Consider the following 22185-nt stretch of genomic DNA (forward strand, 5'->3'; position numbering starts at 1 on the left):
TACATTGTTGTCCTTTTGCGTAAAAGCTAAATTATTGTTTATGGTATTAAGAAATACATCAATATATATTTATTGACTTGACTATAATTTTTTTCTAAATCCATGTTGTAACGAAATAATAGCTCGTTTATCGTCTCTTTGTAACTTGGATATTTCATAAATTGAAAACTAATAAAACGTTTATATTCATGTAAAAATGTAAGCTCGATGCAATGTTGTGCAGTTAAAATTGATTTATGTATTTAATTTTTTTCAAGCCAGTTTCATAAGATCGTTGACCTCAGCGCATTTGAAATGTATCGTTCTTTGTTTTGACCTCTCATTCCAACTTAAGTGCTGTTTAAATTTTAGTGTGCTGTTAATTTTATATTTTATTGCAAAATGTAAGCAAATACTATATTTTAACTAAATAAAATTTTAAACAATTTCAGACATAGACGTTCGCCTTAGCTGAAATGACGTAAATCTGTCGATTGCGGGATCTTAAACTGATATGCTTGCTTTTGTGAATCGTCATCGTCAGGTTGACGTTAGTGTCTCAGTAAGATCGGTTATTATAGAGTGCGGAGGCTGCGCGTGCGCACTCCTCGAGCAGAGCATACAGCGCGCAGACAGCATACGCAGCCGCGATTCCTCGTATGACAGAGACGCGCAACTTGTGATCCGAGTGTTACATTTCATTGTGTATTTATTTTACACAAACAATTATATTTTGTGCTGTTTTGTGTACTTGTGTTGAAGATGAACGGTAAGTTACGATTCTTAATAACATTTTTTCTTTAATTAAAAAGAAATGATTATTGAAATTAATTATTATTTCAAATCAAATCAATTGATAAGATATTAACTTCAAGTTGTAAAATATGTATTATAATAGTCATTACTATTGCGCCTAAATTAAAAATCCTCTTGAAAAATCCCAGCTTTATGAAAAAAAAAGTTTTCATACAGTGTTAAATATTTAATGTTATCAAAGGCTTGCTGGCTCAGCGTGCGCCACATAAATATACGAAGCTTCACAGGGATCGTCAATTGACAATGCAACCAAAATAAAAAAAAATATAATTTAAACTAGACTAAAGAGAAATGGACTAGATAATGGGCCGCCTTGCCTCCGGCGTCGCATCGTACTGTATTATGCCACTTTTCGCGGGTGGTGAGGTAAAGATAACAATGAGACATGCACCATCTTACTAACACTGAAGTAAAATTGAAACATATAAACGAAACGTTCTTTATAAACGAATACTGAATTAATAATTTACACACCCTCACGGAACGGGTATACAGGCAAGTTTTAAACTTATCGTTCGTTTTTATTTAACAGGGGGGAATGCACGCGCTTGACTTAACAGAGAACAAGTATTACAAAAAAAATGAAAAAAATATAAAATAAAGCCACGCGTAACAAAAAACTTAAACTTAATTATCTAATTATCACTTCTAATTTAATTAAAAATAAGATTTAATTATTAAAGAAAACCTGTTATTTTTATACAACTTATGTCTACCGTGTCGCCTAAAGGCAACAAAACACAGGCCGGAAAGTTAACTTCCTTATCTCTATATGGAAATTACTCGATTGATTTAGAAAAAAAAACAGACAATTAAGACACAGAGATCGATTGACTAGAAGCAAGTGTAGTCTAGTCGTGTAGGGATATTCCACAATGCGTCATGTAAATGTGCAAATTATTACTTATGCATTATACAATGCATGGATCAATTTCTAGTCGACATCATTGTTACGATAAACTGTTGTCTTGTTTACGTTTGTAGTGGGACAAACTTTGAATATATCACTGTAAGTTCAGTCAGCATCAATACAAGGATATTGTGACACTTTTTTGACATTGAAAGGTAATTAGCTATTGTAATTTAGTTTGACTTATGATCACTGGGTCGCACGCATTCTACGAAGTAACAAATTGCAACATAAATAGTCATAGAAAACAGCAATGAAAAAAGATTTTGTGTTTAAACTTTAAATAATTTAGAGTTGAAAATCATAAACTCGAATCATTGATTGCGTTCCCAAAAACTGGTTTGATATATCTTGTATGGAAAGATGTACAAAAATTATTATCTTATAAACAATATATTTAATGTTTTACATATAAGTATTGCGAACGTTAAAAATTAAAATCGTGTTAAACTGCAAATAAGTAAAAATGCTTAGAAATTGATTGACTTTGGCGGTTAATTGCAACGTTACTTAAATAAGTACTAGTAAGTGTTAAATATCGTCATAAAAAGATGTAATGAATCGAACCTGAGACGTTTGCGTAAGTGACACATACCCGCGTATACAATACTATGTTGCAAGTCGCGCCCTTGACGCGGAGCTGATTTCCAGTTCTCTAGAGAATAGCTGCCGGTCTACTTCAATATCTCTTTTGTTTTTTTTTAATAACATACTGAAATATTCAATTGTAAACACTCGATGTATTCACGCTGTTATAAATATAAACAGAATAAAACAAGAAATTAAAGTTCGTTATTATTTGTGTCGGCTTCGCTAAAAAAAAAATGAATGCTTATAAGTTCTTTAAAATTCTGAGTAGTTTAATATAATGTTTTATCATGACTGACTGACTGTTAGTTTAAATACACAAAATATATGAAATATTGGCACACTAGATGAAGGCAGACGTCTTGTACTCTACTTTTTCAGACAGGTTAATAACGATTTAAGTATGAGGTTATAGTTAACCTAATCTAGTACGTCATCAGCGCAAATCACTTTATCTACTGTATCAAACTATGAGGGGAGCCCGGAGTTCCATAGCACAGGGAAAAAAAGTTTGGACTTTGTGAGATTTGGAAGGAAAATAAATAAATAATTAAAAAATGGGTCTTACATTAGACTGACTAGTCATTCACCTTTTATACCATTAATTGTTTACTGTTATCGTATAATTGACAAAGGCACAACATTCATTTTATCTTATATTTACGTCCGTTCTGGTTATTGCTGCGTAAATGCGGAAGGGGAAAACCAAAAGGACTCAAATAAATTTGCAATTAAAGTATATACGTTTAAAACAAGTTAATTTTATATTTCACGAGTTTAAATTACAAAAAGTTTTTTATAAATACTAGTATTATTACGTAATTAAATATCAAGGCTGCTTTGTTATACTTGAAATATTGTTCCCAAGGATTTCCTTAAAGGCATGCGTTGTGTCTACACGAGGATTAAGATATTGCGGTAATTAATATCATACCCATGGCCCAACATCAAAGGGAAGGATGGTAACTATCGAGTTGTATGGATTTTAGTTAGTAATCAAGTTCAATAACATTGTTGACAAAATGTTTTCAAGTACTAAAAACTTATTTGCACAAAATCTTAACATAATTTGTTTTGATTCAAGTTAATATGTAAACATAAATGTTATTGAAAATATTTTTATCTGTTGTTGTAAATAATAAAAAATAAAGCAAAAAGCATCAAAGGTTAAGTATTTGTTGCATCAAAGGATTGCTACAAATATAAGATTTAAACATCCTTTTATATTAAACAGAATAACTGTTGTCCAAAGCATATTAATGTTAATAGTTCATTTAAACACATAAGAGTTATGTGAAACTAATCGTGTCCATTGGAAAAATACATGTTCAACAACATATTGCTATATCTTTTTTTTTAAACAAAGGCGAGAGAAAACAAAATGGTAACACGCGGTTAGTTTATATAATTGGGCAACTATTTTCAACTTCAATCATCATGTTTTTTTACATTTTACGAATGTTTTCGTTAGAAAGATGAGTCCATAATTAAAATTAATCTGATTGTTAGTCTGAGAAATCAAATGATATGATTTCATTTAATAGCTCATGATAAAGATCAAATGACGTTGTACTTATGCCGTAATTCCCCTTCTATTGTATTTCTTTAACAGTTTTATGAAGTCAATCGAAAATCCCATCTTTTGTAGTTGTACGTTGGTTATTTAGGTTTCTTAAGAGTTTTTTTTTTGTTTTGTAAATTCAAGCGTCCTGGTTAAGATGCAACATGTAAACAAAATCATTTATTTATTCTTTTAAATTTATATTAAAAGGTAGCAAAACTATTATACGTTTTTTTTTAAAATAAAGTTTTTGTTTACTTAGGTACATACGGATTAAGTAAAATAAAGCACTACTTTGTACAATAAAATAAAATATGATCTATACAACCACTTAACCAATACAAAAACTTTAAAGAGAAAAGTTTTTATTTTTGACCAAAACCTAAATTATTGAAACAAATGAAAAAATTACCAAGATAAATAAATTATAACATACTAGTAATAACGTCATATTAGTAATAGTTCTCGAGTATTTATTCTAGATGAGCATGTTTATTTGCTGACACCTCAGTACATAACGATCACATAACTACGAGTAAATACATGGCCAGAGAACACTTTATATACAAATGTTAGGTAAACAGACATGGTAATGTTCAACTTGATCCTTGACAGTGAAATATTAATACAAAGTGTTTTAACTATTAACATTACTCGTTTCATTAATTCCTATATTATCTTACGAGCTGTCGACCGCGACTCCGTCCGCGCAGAATTTAAAAAAAAAACATAATAAGTAGTCTATGTATTCTTCCGGACTATATTCTACATATGTGGCAAATTTCTTTAAAATCCACTCAGCCCTCCCAGAGATTCCTTCAAACAAACCTTCATCAATTCATCCATCCATCCAAACATTCGCATTTATAATATTAATAAGATTAAGAGCGTTTATTTTTTTGTTCGTCAATCTTTATATAAAATTCTCGTGTCACAATTTTAGTTCGCATACTCCTCCGAAACGGCTTGACCGATTCTCATGAAATTTTGTGAGCATATTGAGTAGGTCTGATAATCGGCCAACATCTATTTTTAATCCCGCGCGGACTGCGTCGCGGGCGACAGCTAGTATGTTTGTAAATATGTAAGGGTGTTGACGTTTAAGTGTGTTCTGACCAAATGTAACTTAAACGGCTTGCTTAATGAGTTATTTCAATTGTAACCTTGTCTGCAGTGTTATAAAGTCAGTAGAGATTCTTGTTTTTATATTAATTACTAGTTAGTTAATAAATAACATAACTATAAAGGTCAAAATACGCGAACAGGTGACATTAAAGTTGTTTGTAAATGTAATGTAATGGCTCGATCACAATGGACAGGTTTCCGATGTCGTGACATTTTTCTTACGCAACTAATTACGTCTTGCAGAAGTCATTCCTTAAAAACGAGAATTTATTTGGTACAACAACTTTTAACTCTACCAAGATTTCATTCTGAGTAGGTCGAGGTGGGGCGGTCGCCTAAGGCGCCGGGCATAAGGGGGCGCCAATGTCCAGGCGCCCGTAAGATACCGTATCTTTAGAAGATTTCCCCACGACACAAAGAAAAAAAGGCGCCGAAAAAAATTTGCCCGGCACACCGGAAACACTAAAACCGGCCCTGTTCTAAGTTTGATATTAAAATTCTACAAAATGAAAAGTTTTGGACCTTGTTAAAATGAATGACTTTAGTTTAATGGTCAATGCGAAATCTTAGCTATTAAGCATATGCTTACGTCCAATTTAAATTGCAACAATGGGCTATAGCCAGAAGGTCAATGACTCTGTCGCAAGCTGTATATAAAATAACTACTAACGAATACCTTTGTTTTACTTTAGCAATCTCATTAATAAAAACACCCAAAGCGAGGTTGTATTAACCTGACACATTAGTTTCTGTCGCAATTCCGTCGATTGTAAAGAAGTTGGCAATATCCTTAGCGGCCATATTGGACGCGCATTGAAAGCGCGGGAAAAATTTTGCTCTATTTCGTTCTTAACGGTTTTGCGATCGGTGAGACAGTAAGGTATTGGAAAATTTACAGTTAATATTTCTAACAATTACGTAAAATGTTAACTTATTATTTAGAATGACTAGAGTAAGCTTGTTATATCAAATTGGAACGGTAGTCAAAAGTGTTCGACGTGTAATCGATTGACAACAAACTGTAATAACAACATACAATGTGTCAATAAAATGATAGATATGACATTTTATGAATTAACATACGAATAGAATATGTATTACTGGTTATAATAAGCTAAGATTTTCTAAAAGCCATTCTGATAAGAAATAGGAACAAGTTCGTATTTAAGTTTGTTAGGCGTGACTATAAATTAGACGTGAATATAAAAATTCTGGCCCGAGGGTGACTAAACACTTTCTAATGTGCGCATAGGAATTACTTCCATATTTTCCCGTCATGAAAAAGACCAGCCGTCTTCATCCAGTGGGTTCCTTTCTTTCTTTTAAAGCAGGTCGCAACTTTGGTGGTCAAATCGTAACTATTTAGCATTTCGAATGATTAATGATTCCAAGGTCCAAATTACGATTTATTTATTTTTTGTTTCCTGCATTGCACGGACCACTTATAAATTAAGTATGTTAGTAATGACTTATCGACAAACGGAACAAAAATGCATATTAACGACTTCAATCAAAGAGCAATTTATGATATTAATTTCTTCATTTCCATGACGTTTCACTAAATTATTTACATTTTGCGAATTCATTTTTGAATACAAAATGTTATTCAATTTCTGTTATGTGTAGTTATTTGTTCCGTGGGTGATAAAAACACACAGTATACTCATTGCAATGTTTTTATTTTTTATATTACTAAGAGGCTTGTCAAAATTTAGTTAATTTTATTATATATTTTAACAATATTAAGACAGCTACGTTGCTGATTTAAGATAAAATTTGAGTAATCATTCCTAAAGAAGGATCTAAATATTTGACAAATTAAACTTAACTAAACTATTAGCGTATTTCAATGACTTTCAAGTAATTTGTATGTCACATGTTAACTTGACTTGGAAATTATTATGTCACAGACCGTTCAATTAACAAATGGTCGTTACGTTTACAAATCATTTTACATGTTTGAATATGACTGAATCATTGTTAAACTTCAATCGAAATTGTGTAAAGCAAATTCGTATCAGAAAATAATTAATTCTGATTTAGTTAATTTATTATAGAATTCGTTGAGAAATAATAATACTTAAAATGAATAACATTTCATTTGAATTAATTTCATTCAAGACAATTTAAATTCTGACGGAATCAATGAAATAATTTCGTTTTGTAACGTTTTATTTTAACCGAGCAGGAGACTGTAGATTTTAGTTTTCGTGAATATGAGTAGCTATGTACACTTATACGTATTTTTGTAATAATTTTGGCAAAAGTTTTTTTTTTAAATAATAAGGTAGCAAACGAGCGAGCAGTCACCTGAAATCGCAGAAATAGCGAAGTGATCGTTGCCCATAGACATACGCAATTGCATATGCGTTGCCTACCTTCAATACCTAGTTCAATTAGATCAGTGGAAACTCTTTTGTATTTAGTAACGGGTTTGAAAATTTATACAATTAAAATATTAAAAAACTTTGCTTTTAAAGTAGAAAAACGATTTATGACAAAAAATTAATTTAATTTACAGAAAATATAAAAAAATAGAACGACACTAGTGCCCTATAGTGAAAATTAACAAATTTATTTATTTTAGAACCATTTGCATATAAAGAACAGGATATTACACAGTAATTGAAGGTTTGCTGCTGTAATCATATAGTGAGGTCTATTGTGCCCTCACGGAGTCTATAGCGCAATAATCATGCCCCAGACAGCACACGGTGTATGTTTTAAAAACCCATTCACATAATTAAAACTTGAAGTTGTTACGAAAATATGTCAGTAGTGTAAGACAATAGCAAAAAGGAGAGTTCACTTCATTTACATATGCAATCTGATAATCGGAAATACTAAACAAAAACATCTTACGTCTTACTAATATTATACATGCGTAAATTTAGCTCGAGTTTTGTTAGAAGGTACCTCCAGAATGATTGCATGGATCTCTCAGAAATTTGACATAGATGTAGAACATAGTCTGGAAGACCAAGTGGATTACTTATTTTTATTTTAATTCCGCGCTGTCAGAGTCGCGGGCGACAGCTAGTAATTGAATAAATGTTATTGTTTATTTCAATTGCCAGTCGCGATAGACCCCTTGTTCTTGACTGACTCAATGCCTTTTCTTTCCGATAAAACACTGATGAAGTTAATTGTCTGATGCTTTAATCAAAATTAGATATAAATCTTCACTTGTGTTGAAAAAACACGATAACTTGTCTGTATGCAACAATCAGTGCATTGAATTATATCTCACGTATTGTTAATAAACATATTATCATTAATTGACTGTGACTTTTATCACGAAGTTATCGTAATCAATCATTACTTAATCTTGTATATAAAATTCTCGTCTTATATATAATATTCTCGTGTCACAATTTTCGTTTCCATACTCCTCCGAAACGGCTTGATCGATTCTCATGAAATTTTGTGAGCATATTGAGTAGGTCTGAGAATCGGCCAACATCTATTTTTAATCCCGCGTGGACGGAGTCGCGGGCGACAGCTAGTAGTTACATAAAATTACATGATTTTTTTTATAAATTAGTCAAACTGATTCTCTAAGAAACCATTTGTATTATATCTAAATAACGACATGTTTAAACATTTCCGACTCGGTTCTAAAACAAAAAAAAAACGGGGAAACCCACTTAACTATCCTAACGTAACCAAATCGCCTAAAGTGTATTATTATGTCTCATGAAACATTCCCCTAAATGTTAAAGACCAATAAAACACGGTTTTCCCAATATATTACTGGTTTTTAAAGTTCAACATCAATTTAAACCTTGCCAAACTATGTCTAAATCTGTGCGATTTCCGGTTCGTCTTGCGTTTTACTTTAGCGAATCTTGTTCTGTCTAAGTGCTACCCGGCTTATGAGAAACTACTAAAAGGCTGATTATGAGACAAAGGTTAAGTTCAGTTTAGGCCCGAATGCTTTTTTTGGCATACTTAATTACAATATCGTCTTTGACACCATTTCCTATATGATGCATCGTTAAGCACCGTGTATATAAGACATGGACAATAGATGGACATGCTTTCTTCGAATGAAACTGTACCTTACGACCTGGTATTAAGGTATGAAATCACTGGTATTTATTAAAATTATAATAAATTAGTAATGGGTCACGTAATGTGCGATTGGTATTATATAAAACCCTTTTACCCTTGACCTAAAGGGAAAACTTTTGGTCTACCATGTATAAAATTAACCGTTTTCAATATTATATAATTTCGACAAAGTTTACAGGATGTTTATAAGAAAACGTCTGCAATGGACGGATGACTAAGTTCAATGACCAAAATATTGTAATATAAATCATATTACGTGAATAAAAATACTAATCTAGCTAATTTGGATTTTTAGATATTTTTCAATTAAAGATCTTATTAACCCTAATTGTGGCAAGATTTCTTTTTTTGAAGAAATGAAAAAAACAAAGTTAAAAAAAAAATTGTTTTATAGTAACCGTATATTTTTATAAAGTTGTATGTATGGTATACTATACAAAATGAACATAAGAGTTAAATATGAAATTTTTTATATAATGTTAACTTTCATATAGGAGTAATGCAACAATGTATAACCAACCCTGTAAACCGTCTCAGGGAAAATACAACGACAAACATAGACAATTACACAACCATACACAACACAATGAATTAGTAGCATAATACGGTATGCGACTGCAGCATAGCGTGATCAAAATCCGCAAGCGTTGGATTGTTGGAGGTTACGTAACGTGAACGCCAGATGTCGCTGTCAAGTTCAATGTGACGACCTTTGGCAAAATGTTTGCACCAACACTTGCACCAACGATTGCACTTCACCAATATTTTATAACTATTTCTTACAACGTTTTTGCGGTAATCATATATGTTCACATAATTTAAAATTGTTTTTTCATTAATCTATTTACAATTTTTTTTATAATTTGTTTTAAAAAAAAATATTTTTAAGTAGTTATTAAATTGGCTTACATTCCAATATTTTATCAAACTCGTAAAAAATTGAGAAATGATCAATGAAGATTTCTTATTATTTGTATTTAGTCACAGCTCTTTATTTAATAGAAGGAAAAACTAAAACCTCTCAAGATAATGTTGACATCATTCAGAGAAAAGCAATTATAAATTCAAGTTGTATATAAAGTTATGTCAAATACCTTAAAATTTAACTTGATTGGCAACGATTTGATTAACACTAAAAGTAAGAAATATTAACAGAAATATAAGATCGGAAAATATTTTTCGTGTGCAAATGATATTCGTCAATTTTATTAGCATAGTTTCAAGGTCACATTTTTGGATCCGGGTACAAACTGGAACTAAACGGGGATTGATCAAACAGTTTAAGAATGTAGGTTTAAAATCTTTTAATTTTAGAAAATATTAAATATTATCAATGTAAAAGAATTCTAAATATTTACATTTGTGTAGTTTTACACTTTCTTTTAATGTCGCTAAGTTAAACGGACATTATTCAAAGATCTTGCAAATACCATATATGCGAATGTTTAGATGGATAGAAGGAAGTATGTTTATTTGAAGGTATTTCCAAAACGTCTATATGGATCTTGATTAAATTCGATATAGAGGTAGAGCATAGTCTGGAAGTACACACAGGCTACTAATTAAGTTTAATTGCGCGTGGACAGAGTCGAGGGCGACAGCTAGTTTTCAATAAACAACCAATGATGACCATCAAAAAGTATTCATAACTTATTATATAACCACAAATATGCTAATAAATGACGTGAATGAATAATATTTATGGGTATAGTACGATAAACTTGACTGCGCCGGTAAGAGAGGCGTTGCTATCGCCGTTAGTTTCATCAAATATATATTATAAAACCTACTTTGGCATAGAAAATGCCATTAAAGAAAAAATACAAGACAGCTACAATATGACACTGTTTTTTTTGACATTTACAGCCGAACGTTATTGAACTGTCATATAGTCAAACTAGGATCTTACGGCAATTTCTACGACCTACAAATGTTAAGGGTTACCAGTAACAAAAATGTCCTAACTTCTTCCGAAATTGACTATGTTGCAACTTTAAAAACATCCAATCACATTAGTAAGTTAACTTTTATGTCATACCAACATGCATATTTTTTTAGGATAAAACCGTGCTCCCTCATTGCTCAAAATATGACGCTGTCAAGATCCGACTGTTATATGATCTTTGTGGAACCATAATTAAGTTTGACTTACATCCACCGGGTCAAATAACTCTATCATCCTATACGTCAACAATTTGATTATGTCAAGATAGTTGTAAAATAAATAACACCCATCGAGACGTTATTTATTGCGAATCGCCAGTTCAAGGACCGGTATCGTGAATATTATGGGACATTCAGCCGTAAGCAAAGTGTAACATACTGGTTATATTAAAAATAGTAATAAGAATACATTAGTGACATTCTTTAAGTCGAATGTCCTTGATCGAGTCGAAATAGCGTTGACGCGAATTTTCTGACACATTTCCGTGCTAATAGAATTCGAGATGTCTGGGTTGCCTAGGGACTATCAGCTGTAGGCGAGTAACTAGGTTAATGATCTGAGTAATTATCATTTGGGCAATTCTTAGGTGATGAAGGATACTGCTGGATGTCAAAGCTGAAAGCGGCAAAGGTAGTAACTGAATTAATTCTTGAAGATTTGTTAAAAAAATTGTTGCATATCATATATGCTGTTCAAGAGATACCTTCTAACAAAAATCCATCCCACCACCGAATGTTCTTCATTTATAATATCAGTTCAAAGTACTGTTATTTAAAGCTACATTTTTACAACACATCTTTTGAAATCTTTACTTAATACTTACTTAAATTTAATTAAGTTTATTTATCATTCTATCAAAAGTAAGACGTTGAATTTTATTTTATTTGCACCGATATGTTGTAAAACGTAATAAAAATTAATTGATATGCAATAATTCTATTGTATAACTACAATTTAATAAAATAGTTTTTATATTTAACAACATTCAAATTATTATTTGTTAAGAGTTTGAGTAGAAGGAAACTTATTTTAAGAAATATTTCTAGATTTTATTCTAAGAACGCCTGTGATCTTTAAGTAAAAGAATTAATTATGTACTCATGAAACCAATAACTTAATATATATAATATTAGATGTCGCCAGGAACTTCGTCTCGTCTTTAAAGAAGAAAGTAACCTATAATATGCCCGCGTGCATCATCTTCTGTCCCGTCATTATCACGTCTGCATCACTCCAGCCGTTCCGGAGTTTACCCGTAACAAATGTGGTCTTGCGGGCCGACATACAGACAAAACAAATTAACTTGGTTTTTCGGTGCATTCCCTATAGCAATGCTAATACATCACGTGTAAGACATATGATTTTTTCACTCGGTATTACATAGAGACACTCCAATTTTATTAGAAAATTCTGAACGAGCTTATTCTTTAAATAAATTTGAAAGCATTCTTAGAAAAGAAATTACTAAAGAATGTGCCGAGGTCGGTTTATGTTAATTTACTAATAATGAGTTAATTGCACAATTGGTTACGATTAATATCGTCCATTTGTAAATGTTGCATACTCGTATGTCACCGGCAAATCGTGCCCACCGTCTGTTTGTAATTTGCCCAGGTAAATCACAAACGAATTCATTCACAAATTGACGTTTAAAATAAGGAGAACTTCCGTCGTCCGTTCGTCTTTGATTGTTCTTAAATTCGCGAATCCTTAAAGAAAATTACAGCCACTGTATTCTTTACAAAATCTTTTCAATGTCTCGAAAAATTATTAAAATATGACATGTCTATTTTTGAATGCTTTCGATCGCTGTAGTTTCGCGATTCTTTGCGACTTGCCTAGGTAATTTGCAAACGACCGGCATATTCGATTTACCGGTGACACATAAATGTCGTCCATTAACTTAAAACAAGAAATTAATTAGCTAAATAATGAATTTAAATAAAAAGGGAAAGCAAAATGAAAAATCACACAAGACTAAGTCTAACAAACAAGTGGGCCAGTGCCATCCGAAGGCTAACTTTTGCAATAGATTAATTTAATTTTATATACAAACATATTCATGAATGTCAGTATCCAAGTGTCACTTACAGGAGTAAGATTATTCTGTGTTCTTTGTTAGTGTTTAAGTGTTTAAACACTAGTGAGTTAGTGAAAACGAAAAGAAAACTACCAATATTAAGAGGTTGGTTTCATTCATATATAAAACGTAAAAATTACAAATTTATTTTGAAATATTGATAAATGAGATATGTTTGCAAATTACACTTTGCAATAAGTTTGCTTCATTTTATCTGTTTTGTTACGTTAAAATATTTTATAACTTTCACAAGTAAAATGCATATTATTTTTTTTCAAATAATTTGAAATACAAAAAACTGTAATTGAAAAAAGATGTATGAATTTTGACTGCATTTTTTTACAACTTGAGAATTATAATTTCCATTAATTATAAATATTTTTAATAACATTATTTTGGGACAATACTAAAACTGAATTCCTCCGCTTCGGTCTGCTGGATAAGAGAAACAAGAAGTTTAATTATATGACTTATTTACTAACTTTGTTGTTATATATATGTACATTGTATATATATATATTGTAATTTTGATATAATAAAGAGTCAATGTACCGCCTACAGTATCCGACTCACGTGCCTAATGGCTACCTAAAGAACTTTTAATACCAAGTAATTTTGACGAAAGAAGTTTCCGTTTCTTCATTTTTCATAAAGTATCGAGAGTGTAATTTACTTTTATTTGTTGTTTTTAACCTTCTTTTAACTAGCTGTCGCCCGTGATTCCGTCCGGCCGGAATTAATTAAACTTAATTAGTAGTCTTTGTGTTCTTCCAGACTGTGTTCTACATCTATGCTAAATTTCAGCGCGATCCATGCAGCCGTTCTGCAGATACTTTCTAACACACAAATATCCATCAATCCACTCATTCGCATTTGTAATATTAGTAAGATTTAAATAATAAAAGTCTGTGTTTTTTGCAGGTGCAAGTTCTTCATACAACATGTCCTTCGTTGACTCGTACAAGAGGTTTATGGAGAGGAACAGTGGTAAGTTTTTTTAGGCAAATTATGTGCAAATCCATCGTGGTTTACTGAAAAAGTAATGATAAGTACTGCAACATACAATTTAAGAAATAATAAACTTAAAGACTTAAACATTACATTTTTTTAATTTGATGTTTTTTCAATTTTTTTTTTTATTTGGAACAACTAACGACTACATAATGTATATACATCAATATAATATATAACAAAGACTAAGTAATTATGTATCCAACAGCGTTGTTCACAATTATAATAAAGAAAAGAAAGGTAAGAAAACAGTAATAAAACTATTCATACATTTAAACAAATTAGTTCACAAGGACAATAATAATCGTCCCAAACCCTACTGGGGCCACCCGCACCGCGCAAGTTAAGGCCAATATATACCACCATAATTTTTGTGTGATTTGTTTTTGAATTTTAAATTATGTTTCATTATGGAGCATAGATAAATATTATTTACAGTCGATTCATAGTCAAAAGGCCTGAATTTACCGATATATTTCTCTACATTGATATTTAAGGGTCTCTATGTTACGTAACATCATCCCCTTTTTTATATCTCGGTACTAAAAAAAAGTAGAAAAAATTGCTAATGTTTTTTTATTAAAGCATATCATATTGTCATGAAGTAACACTCATTGAGTGTAAAGATAAAAATTCTTCGAGTAACTCTACCGGTTGACACAACTTGTTTAAATGTCAAGTAAACGTTACAAAAACAGTGTTATTTTTAACCGATATCAGAATAATATTATTATTCTATTTTACATACAAGTTTATTCACGATAATCGCTATTATACAACTTATAATTTATTTTTTACCATTAATATTATAACAAAAATATCGATAGATTAAATTTTATATTTAGGTTTTCCGCCCATCATAGACCCCACATGATTAGACATTTTAATTTAATTCTTTATGTTAACACGTGTGTGAACTCTGTTCCTATTTATTTAGTTAAATCTATAAGTTTCCATGACAAACAATATGTTATTGATTAAGCAATTAAAATTATCGGAACTGGTTTACATTTGGACATATTTAAAGACATCTTCAAACAGAAAACATTGTCATCAGTATCTTTGTCTAAAAAAAAACAAAACAGAGAAAAGATTAAGCTTTTGTATACAGGTGTAAATATTTGGTTTACGTTTTTAAACATTTTATTGTATTGTGAAGAAATTTAGTGCACATTTCGTCACAAATCCGGTGCAGTCATTTCTTAGTTGGTCAATTTTACTGTCGAAAGATTACGATATGTGCATCGCCAACCTCCATATAACATAAAAGGTCACGTTTCACGTCTTATTTTAAATAATTTTCAATGTTAATTAGCATTGAAGACGATTATTAAAAATATTGACTTCATTACAAGAAACATGAACTTAAATTTTTTTCTATTTATAATATATTAACTTATGAATATTATTAATTATCTTTATATACATAAATCTTCTGTGAGTGTGTATGTCACTGAACTTCTCTCAAACGGCTGGACCGATTTTGATGAAATTTTTTGTGTGTGTTCAAGGGGATCTGGGAATGGTTTAGATTCACAATTTTCATCAAATATTATTATAACTTCATATTAATTTAAAATAATTTTTTAATTATTTAACTATATATATTAAGTTTATAATTACATTTTTATTAAACTTTAGTTTACTTCTTCCAAGTAACGTTGTCACTGTCAGGTGGTCGGTCGTAAGAATTAAGCCAAAACTGTAAGGTTTCTATAACGTTGAAAGTCGACACCACGTGATAATTCCAGGGAGTTAATGGTGTTTTTTATTACCTTTTTAAAATTAAGATTAAACAAGTCACTTTGAAGTCAGTCTTGTAAAAACAATATACAAAAATGCCTACAACATATATTATAGGAATATAATCTTTATACACTAAGAACATAAATATTCTATAAACATAAGGAAGTAACAATTCAGTATTCGTCCATACATACATATTATATACTCGCCAAAAAAATAAGCTTCATAATATCGTTACAATGACACAAACAAATACGATACTGCGACGAATTTTATTCTAATTTATAAGCGCATTATGAAACACCTGACGTATAAATATTTACGACACTAGTTATCTTACGCCTTGTTTTGATACCGTAACGAACTCATAAGGGCCGACATACACGGACTTCAAGTGATCGGCGTTGTGCGATCAGCAGTTGACGTTCACCGAACACTAGTTATAGTTAAGTTTGCGGTCAATGTTTCTTCAGGCTAAGTTTGAAACAGTCCGTGTATGTTAGCTCTAAATTAGCAGAAGGACTTCGATCCTTCAACATACGTAATAGATTAAATACTTTTATAATTTCACATTTATATGCAGTGCGCGATCTTAGGGCACTTGCCACAACGTGATCTGATCAATATATTGCATTATTATCTTTGTGGTAGGTCTTAATATGCGTGTTTTCAAACACCGATTGTTTGGTTTTCGGCTTCCGTGTTAATATTTCGACTGATTAATTACAAAACTGAATCCCCGTAACTACATGTTACGTATAATTCACCTGGAGGTCCGCGATATTCAAATAAAACCGACAAAAACTTTACTCTTCTGTAAGTCAGGCAATTGCAATAATGATTTTTAGTTGACTAGTGGTCGCCCAAGACTCTGTCCGCGCGAATATAAAAAAGTATAATTAGGAGATTATGTGTTCTTTCGAACTATGTTATAGAACATGTGTTGGCATAGATATAGATCTATGCCACATTTCATTGAGATCTGCTCAGCCATTATGGAGATACCTTTTAATATCCATCTTCTAAAAGAACGTATTTATAATAATAGTAACAGTAGAAAGAAGTAAGATTTGAGATGTTTAAACAACTTTTTAGAATTTCCTTGTCCTTGCATTTTGTTTATAATTAGTTTGTTGTTGTTGAGAATAACTGTTGTGTTAGAATATTGTGTAGCACGTGCGATGTTAGTCATTGCATCAGATAGCGACGAGGAATGAGAAGGAGAAGGGGAGGGGATGGAAGGGGGATTCGTAGTAAGGCAATGCAAAGTACACTCGCAGCTGTATGGAAATGACATGTTAAGTAAACAAAATTTTATATTCTTCGCATGCCTTTGATGCATTTATAGTAAATGGATAAATATTTATTTAATGTTTATAATATTTATTACGTTTATGTTTGTAATATGCGATATATATATATATATATATATATATATATATAGCAAACTTATGTTTTTTAAAGTTATAAAATATTGCGCCTCAAATACTTACATAATTCTGAATGAGATGGTTGCCTCTGACACATCTTTTCCATTTTGTTTAGCTACCAACTAGCTCACAATAATATACTTTCCACTAACCGTTGTTTTGTGAGACCAAAATATCTGTATACAACGTATCGTCATCTTTGAGAAAACAGAGATAACGATATGTTTTAAATAGGGGATTATGTTTTCAGAAACCTACGATAAATCACTTCGATAGTCGATAAGAGTTTGTTATTGTTTACGTCCATGTTTAAATGGAAAAATACATTAATGGAGTAAAACGGCGGAAGCGACTTACTTTATATTGATTATTTATACATTTTATACAATACATATTATTATAATTCGAAAAACAAGTCAACATTTTGACAGCACGACTGCTTTACTAAAATGGATAAAAGTATCGTCAAATCTTTTTGTTGTTGCTAGAATTAAGTATTAAATTGTTTAAGTATATCATCATTTAACACGAATTATTTATCGTTATTTTCGTCCTTCATGAAGCGTGATTTTAAATTACTTTTTGCATCAAATTAAATTGGTTATAACAAATTATTCAACTTATACAGTTTAAATCTTCTTTCGATTTATTCAAATATACGATCGAAGGTTTAAATGTAGGAGTTATGATGATGATAAATGTTTTAACTTTAATATTTTTACCTTTTAAATATAAGTTCTTTTCACCAATAAGTCCGAATGTAATTTTTAAAATGCCATTATTCTTTTTGTAGTCAACGTTCGTACAACCATATTAATTTTAATGTTCATGTTATTTTTTTATAATTAATTTAAAAAATGTTATTTTATAAAACTCATTATATGTTACTTACGAGTATTGTACTTACAAAAACTTGCAAAAAATAATCTTATATTTTTTAATTATTCATTTATTTTGATGTTTCCCCCAGATCCTCGAACGGAGAATTGGTGGCTGATGTCAGGTCCGGGGCCTCTGCTAACCCTGTTGGCTACGTACCTGTATTTCTGCACGTCAGTGGGCCCGCGCTATATGAGGGACAGGAAACCCTTCTCCTTGAAACAACCCATCATCGTCTACAACATCACACAAATCCTCATGAGCATTTTCTTAGTATACGAGGTAATTACTTCTTTGTGGAAGTGCACTTTTTTATTGAAAAAAAAACGGTCAAGTGCGAGTCGGACTCGAGTGTTCAGTACAAACTTTTATAAGTAAAAATTACGGTTTTCGCAATTTTTCCTTTTATATGTGCTGTAAGATGATGATTAAGCAAATTTCAATATTCAGAGTTCATGCAAACTACCAAATAGGTTTTGTTTTACTTGCGAGTGTATACTTGCGGCATAAATGACTGTTTCTTTTGATTTCATTAGCTTAGAAGTTTTTTACAGCTCCAAAGGACAATAGGTTCTACCAGTTCTTGATAAAAAGGCTCTTGACAGACAGACAGACGAACGGATCCTATAAGGGTTCCGTTTTTACATTTCTAGGTACGGATCCCTAAAAACACGTAAAATTTCCGATTCTGAGTTCCCCGAAATAAGTATGAGGTATTGAGAATTAGACATTATTTAAAGATTATAATGTTGAAGGTTCAAATACCTGTAATAAAAAATATGCACAACATTCACAATGTTATGATTATCGACAAACATCATTATTTGTAATGACTTTCAAGATTTTCTATTATTCAAATTTTGGATTAACTTATAAGATATTTCAAAGCAATTAAAAATAATTACTTATTTGATTTTTTTTACACGCAACTTAAGGAAAACTTAATGTTATAATGATCACCAAACTTGGAATAAGATCACTCAAGCAAAAATGTAGGCGTGACTACTTACTACTACGTATTACATTGTAACAATTAAATAACATTAATAAGAATACTTATCTGATTACGATTTTTCCGTATTCCATTTGTTCTAGAACATTTCATTTGTTGATCTTTATGTAACGTACTAATTGCCTTTCTTCAGCCTCAATTCTTTTTTTTTTTATAACATAAGGTAGCAAACGAGCAAGCGGCCACCTGAAATCGCTGAAGTAGCGAAGTGACCGTTGCCCATAGACGTACGCAATTGCATATGCGTTGCCTACCTTTAATCGACGGAGGAGAGGATGCACAGAAAGAAAATAATTTCCCTTTCCATGCATCCTCTCATCCGGAAAGTCCACTTCCACTTCCCATCCTTTCTTTATAAGAAAAGGGTGGGAAGGGAAAGAGGACTAAATTAGGCCTTTCTTTATCCTCAATTCTTCCTATTAAAATAATTAATATATTTTTGATAATTGGTCTATTAATAAAGTTATTTTATTAGTGATTTTCCAATTTAAACTTGATATAGTTTGTATTTTAAAAGTAAACATAAAAACATCGGTTGTTTATAATATTGAAATAACCGGACTAAAGAATATTTGTTTTTAATGTAAAAATAGCTTTAGTTGTCTGGTTATTTAAAATAATAATTGTGTTTCTGGCCATTAAACATTTTTATATTGTGTATTTTAAAAGAAAAAAAAAATAGAAGGTGTTGTCAAACCGGACAAAGTCTATGATTGTTTGCTATGTTAAGATGATGTCAACAATCCGTGTCCTGACGTTTTAGACTTAGCTAAAAGACATGGCAAATACATTATTATGTATATACGAGTAAATATTGTACATATTCAACGCGATAGTTGAATATCACTTAAGGAATTTTACAAAAAAAAGTTTTTTGAAAGAAGTTTTAATACCGATTGACTTGCATAAAAAGTTAAAATGCACTGCTAGATGCAACTTTTTTTTACAAGTAAAATAATTCGTCCGTGTTATGTTCTACGAAGATTGACATTTTTCGTCAAAATAATTGAATACTTTTATAATAATAGTGTCCAACATTCATATGAGTTTATTTGTTACAGGGTCTAGTCTCCGGCTGGTGGAATGATTACAACTTTAGCTGTCAGCCCGTGGATTACTCCTACGACCCTAAGGCATTCAGAGTAAGTATCATTGCATACTTTGAGAAAGAGAATGTTTTAAATTATTACAAATTTACACCTTGTCTGTCTTGTGTCTACAATTTTTTTTATTTTTAGACACTTTTTTGATTTAATTTCAGTATTATGTGTAAGATATTTCCATACGCTGTAAAATATCCACAAAATGATTAACGCTTATTTATTTCAGTTAAATATTTGCACCAATAAATGACTAGACATATTCCTTTTATTTATTTTTTTCCTTTAATTATCTAGATGGCGGGAGCTGTTTGGTGGTATTTCTTCGCGAAGATCATCGAACTTCTTGATACAGTATTTTTCGTTCTTAGGAAAAAGAACAGACAAATATCATTCCTGCATCTTTACCATCACACCATGATGCCGATCTGCGCTTGGATTGGAGTTAAATTCTTGCCAGGTATTTTTTATAATCTTTATGCATTTATAATTTTTGTGTTTTGAAATTCTTTATGTTAATTTTAATAAAGTGTATGCTTAATATTTTTGCAGGGTCTGTTAATTATAAGGTTACTAATACAATTATAATATTGCAGGAGGTCACGGAACTCTGCTGGGTGTAATCAACTCCTTCATCCATGTCATTATGTATACTTACTACCTGATCTCAGGTCTTGGGCCTCAGTACCAGAAGTACATCTGGTGGAAGAAGCACCTCACCAGTCTCCAATTGGTAAATGATAACTTTTTATAACATTCACCACTAAAATATATGAGAAAATATTTTTCAACATTGCTTACTTAAAACGCCAAACTTTCTTTTAAATATATGTTCTTTGACATTGACTTTAACATCCAATAATTAACAGGTAGGTAATTAAAGACAATGGAAATGACAATTTATCTCTACACTTGTTACTGCCTGTCATACTATTTATTGTCATGGATACTATCATTTAGTTTAATTTATGCCCACCGGGTCAGATAAGTTAATATTTACGTAGGTTACCATATACTAAAAATATTAATGTTATTCAGGTACAGTTTGTGATCGTGTTCTACCACAACTTCGTGGTGATGTTCTGCGATTGCAACTATCCGAAGTCGATCAACTTCCTACTGGCACTAAACGCTGGTCTATTCCTGTATATGTTCGGTAATTTCTACTACAGAAGTTACGTCAACATTGACTACAAGAAGACTGACGCAATCACCACACGGGCAAAGAGTAACGGAGTCATCGCTAACGGCAATGGAGTCGTCGCTAACGGCAATGGAGTCGTCGCTAACGGCAAAGGAGTCGTCACTAACGGCAATGGTGTTGTCGCTAACGGCAATGGCGTTGTCGCTAACGGCAATGGCGTCGTCGCTAACGGCAAGACGAAAGAATGCTAGCGAATAATAATGCTCATTAATTTAAGTAATTTTATGTGATGTTATGTAGATAATATTTAGATTAAATTAATCTAAAATAAATTTTTAAGACAACAAAAAGTGCTGTATTTTATAATGAAATGTAATATGTAAGCGGTACAATGCAAACGTTTGAAATATGTGACAAAAATAAAATATGTTTTTAACAGATATTTTCCACCGAATTTGCTTTTAGTTATAAAGATTTTTGTTTACCATCCACATTTACGAACAAAATTAAAAGTATATAATATATGAAATATAATTTCTACTTTACAAAATAGTGTACGAAATAGTCATTTGTTCTAGATAATTGCAAAAGTTTTAATAATATTTGTTACGTTTTGATTTCTTTGACTACAACTTTTACATATTCTTTTATGCCTAATTGTTTTAGAGGTTAGCTCATAGGAAATTATACTACAGTTTATGAATTATATTTGCTACCCTTTTACTATTGAATATCTTACGAAAAACCAAAAGAGCGGAAAACAAATTTAACCATTATACATATGT

General features: G+C 31.0%; 1 protein-coding gene across 4 annotated transcripts; it reads left to right on the forward strand.

Annotated features, from left to right (window-relative positions):
- Positions 1-545: 545 nt before the first annotated feature.
- On the forward strand, positions 546-21893 carry LOC106125536 (elongation of very long chain fatty acids protein AAEL008004-like). 4 transcript variants are annotated; one of them, XM_013322775.1, is made up of 7 exons: positions 546-748; positions 14000-14065; positions 18236-18426; positions 20218-20298; positions 20554-20716; positions 20853-20989; positions 21295-21893. In XM_013322775.1, exons 1-7 carry the CDS (start codon positions 742-744, stop codon positions 21649-21651), a joined length of 1002 nt encoding a protein of 333 aa, XP_013178229.1. In that variant the 5' UTR covers positions 546-741; the 3' UTR covers positions 21652-21893. The 4 variants fall into 4 exon arrangements, with proteins under 4 accessions (XP_013178229.1, XP_013178231.1, XP_013178230.1 ...); XM_013322777.1 differs by lacking the exon at positions 546-748 and adding an exon at positions 11233-11356; XM_013322776.1 differs by lacking the exon at positions 546-748 and adding an exon at positions 13135-13183.
- The last annotated feature ends 292 nt before the right edge of the window (positions 21894-22185 follow it).

Source organism: Papilio xuthus, unplaced genomic scaffold (assembly GCF_000836235.2).
Source record: "Papilio xuthus unplaced genomic scaffold, Pxut_1.1 DF825928.1, whole genome shotgun sequence".
Classification (NCBI taxonomy): domain Eukaryota; kingdom Metazoa; phylum Arthropoda; class Insecta; order Lepidoptera; family Papilionidae; genus Papilio; species Papilio xuthus.

Coding starts and splice junctions, on each gene's coding strand:
- LOC106125536 (XM_013322775.1), top strand. Junction 14,066..18,235: donor GTTTATGGAGAGGAACAGTG/GTAAGTTTTTTT, acceptor TGTTTCCCCCAG/ATCCTCGAACGGAGAATTGG. Junction 20,717..20,852: donor TGGAGTTAAATTCTTGCCAG/GTATTTTTTATA, acceptor ATAATATTGCAG/GAGGTCACGGAACTCTGCTG.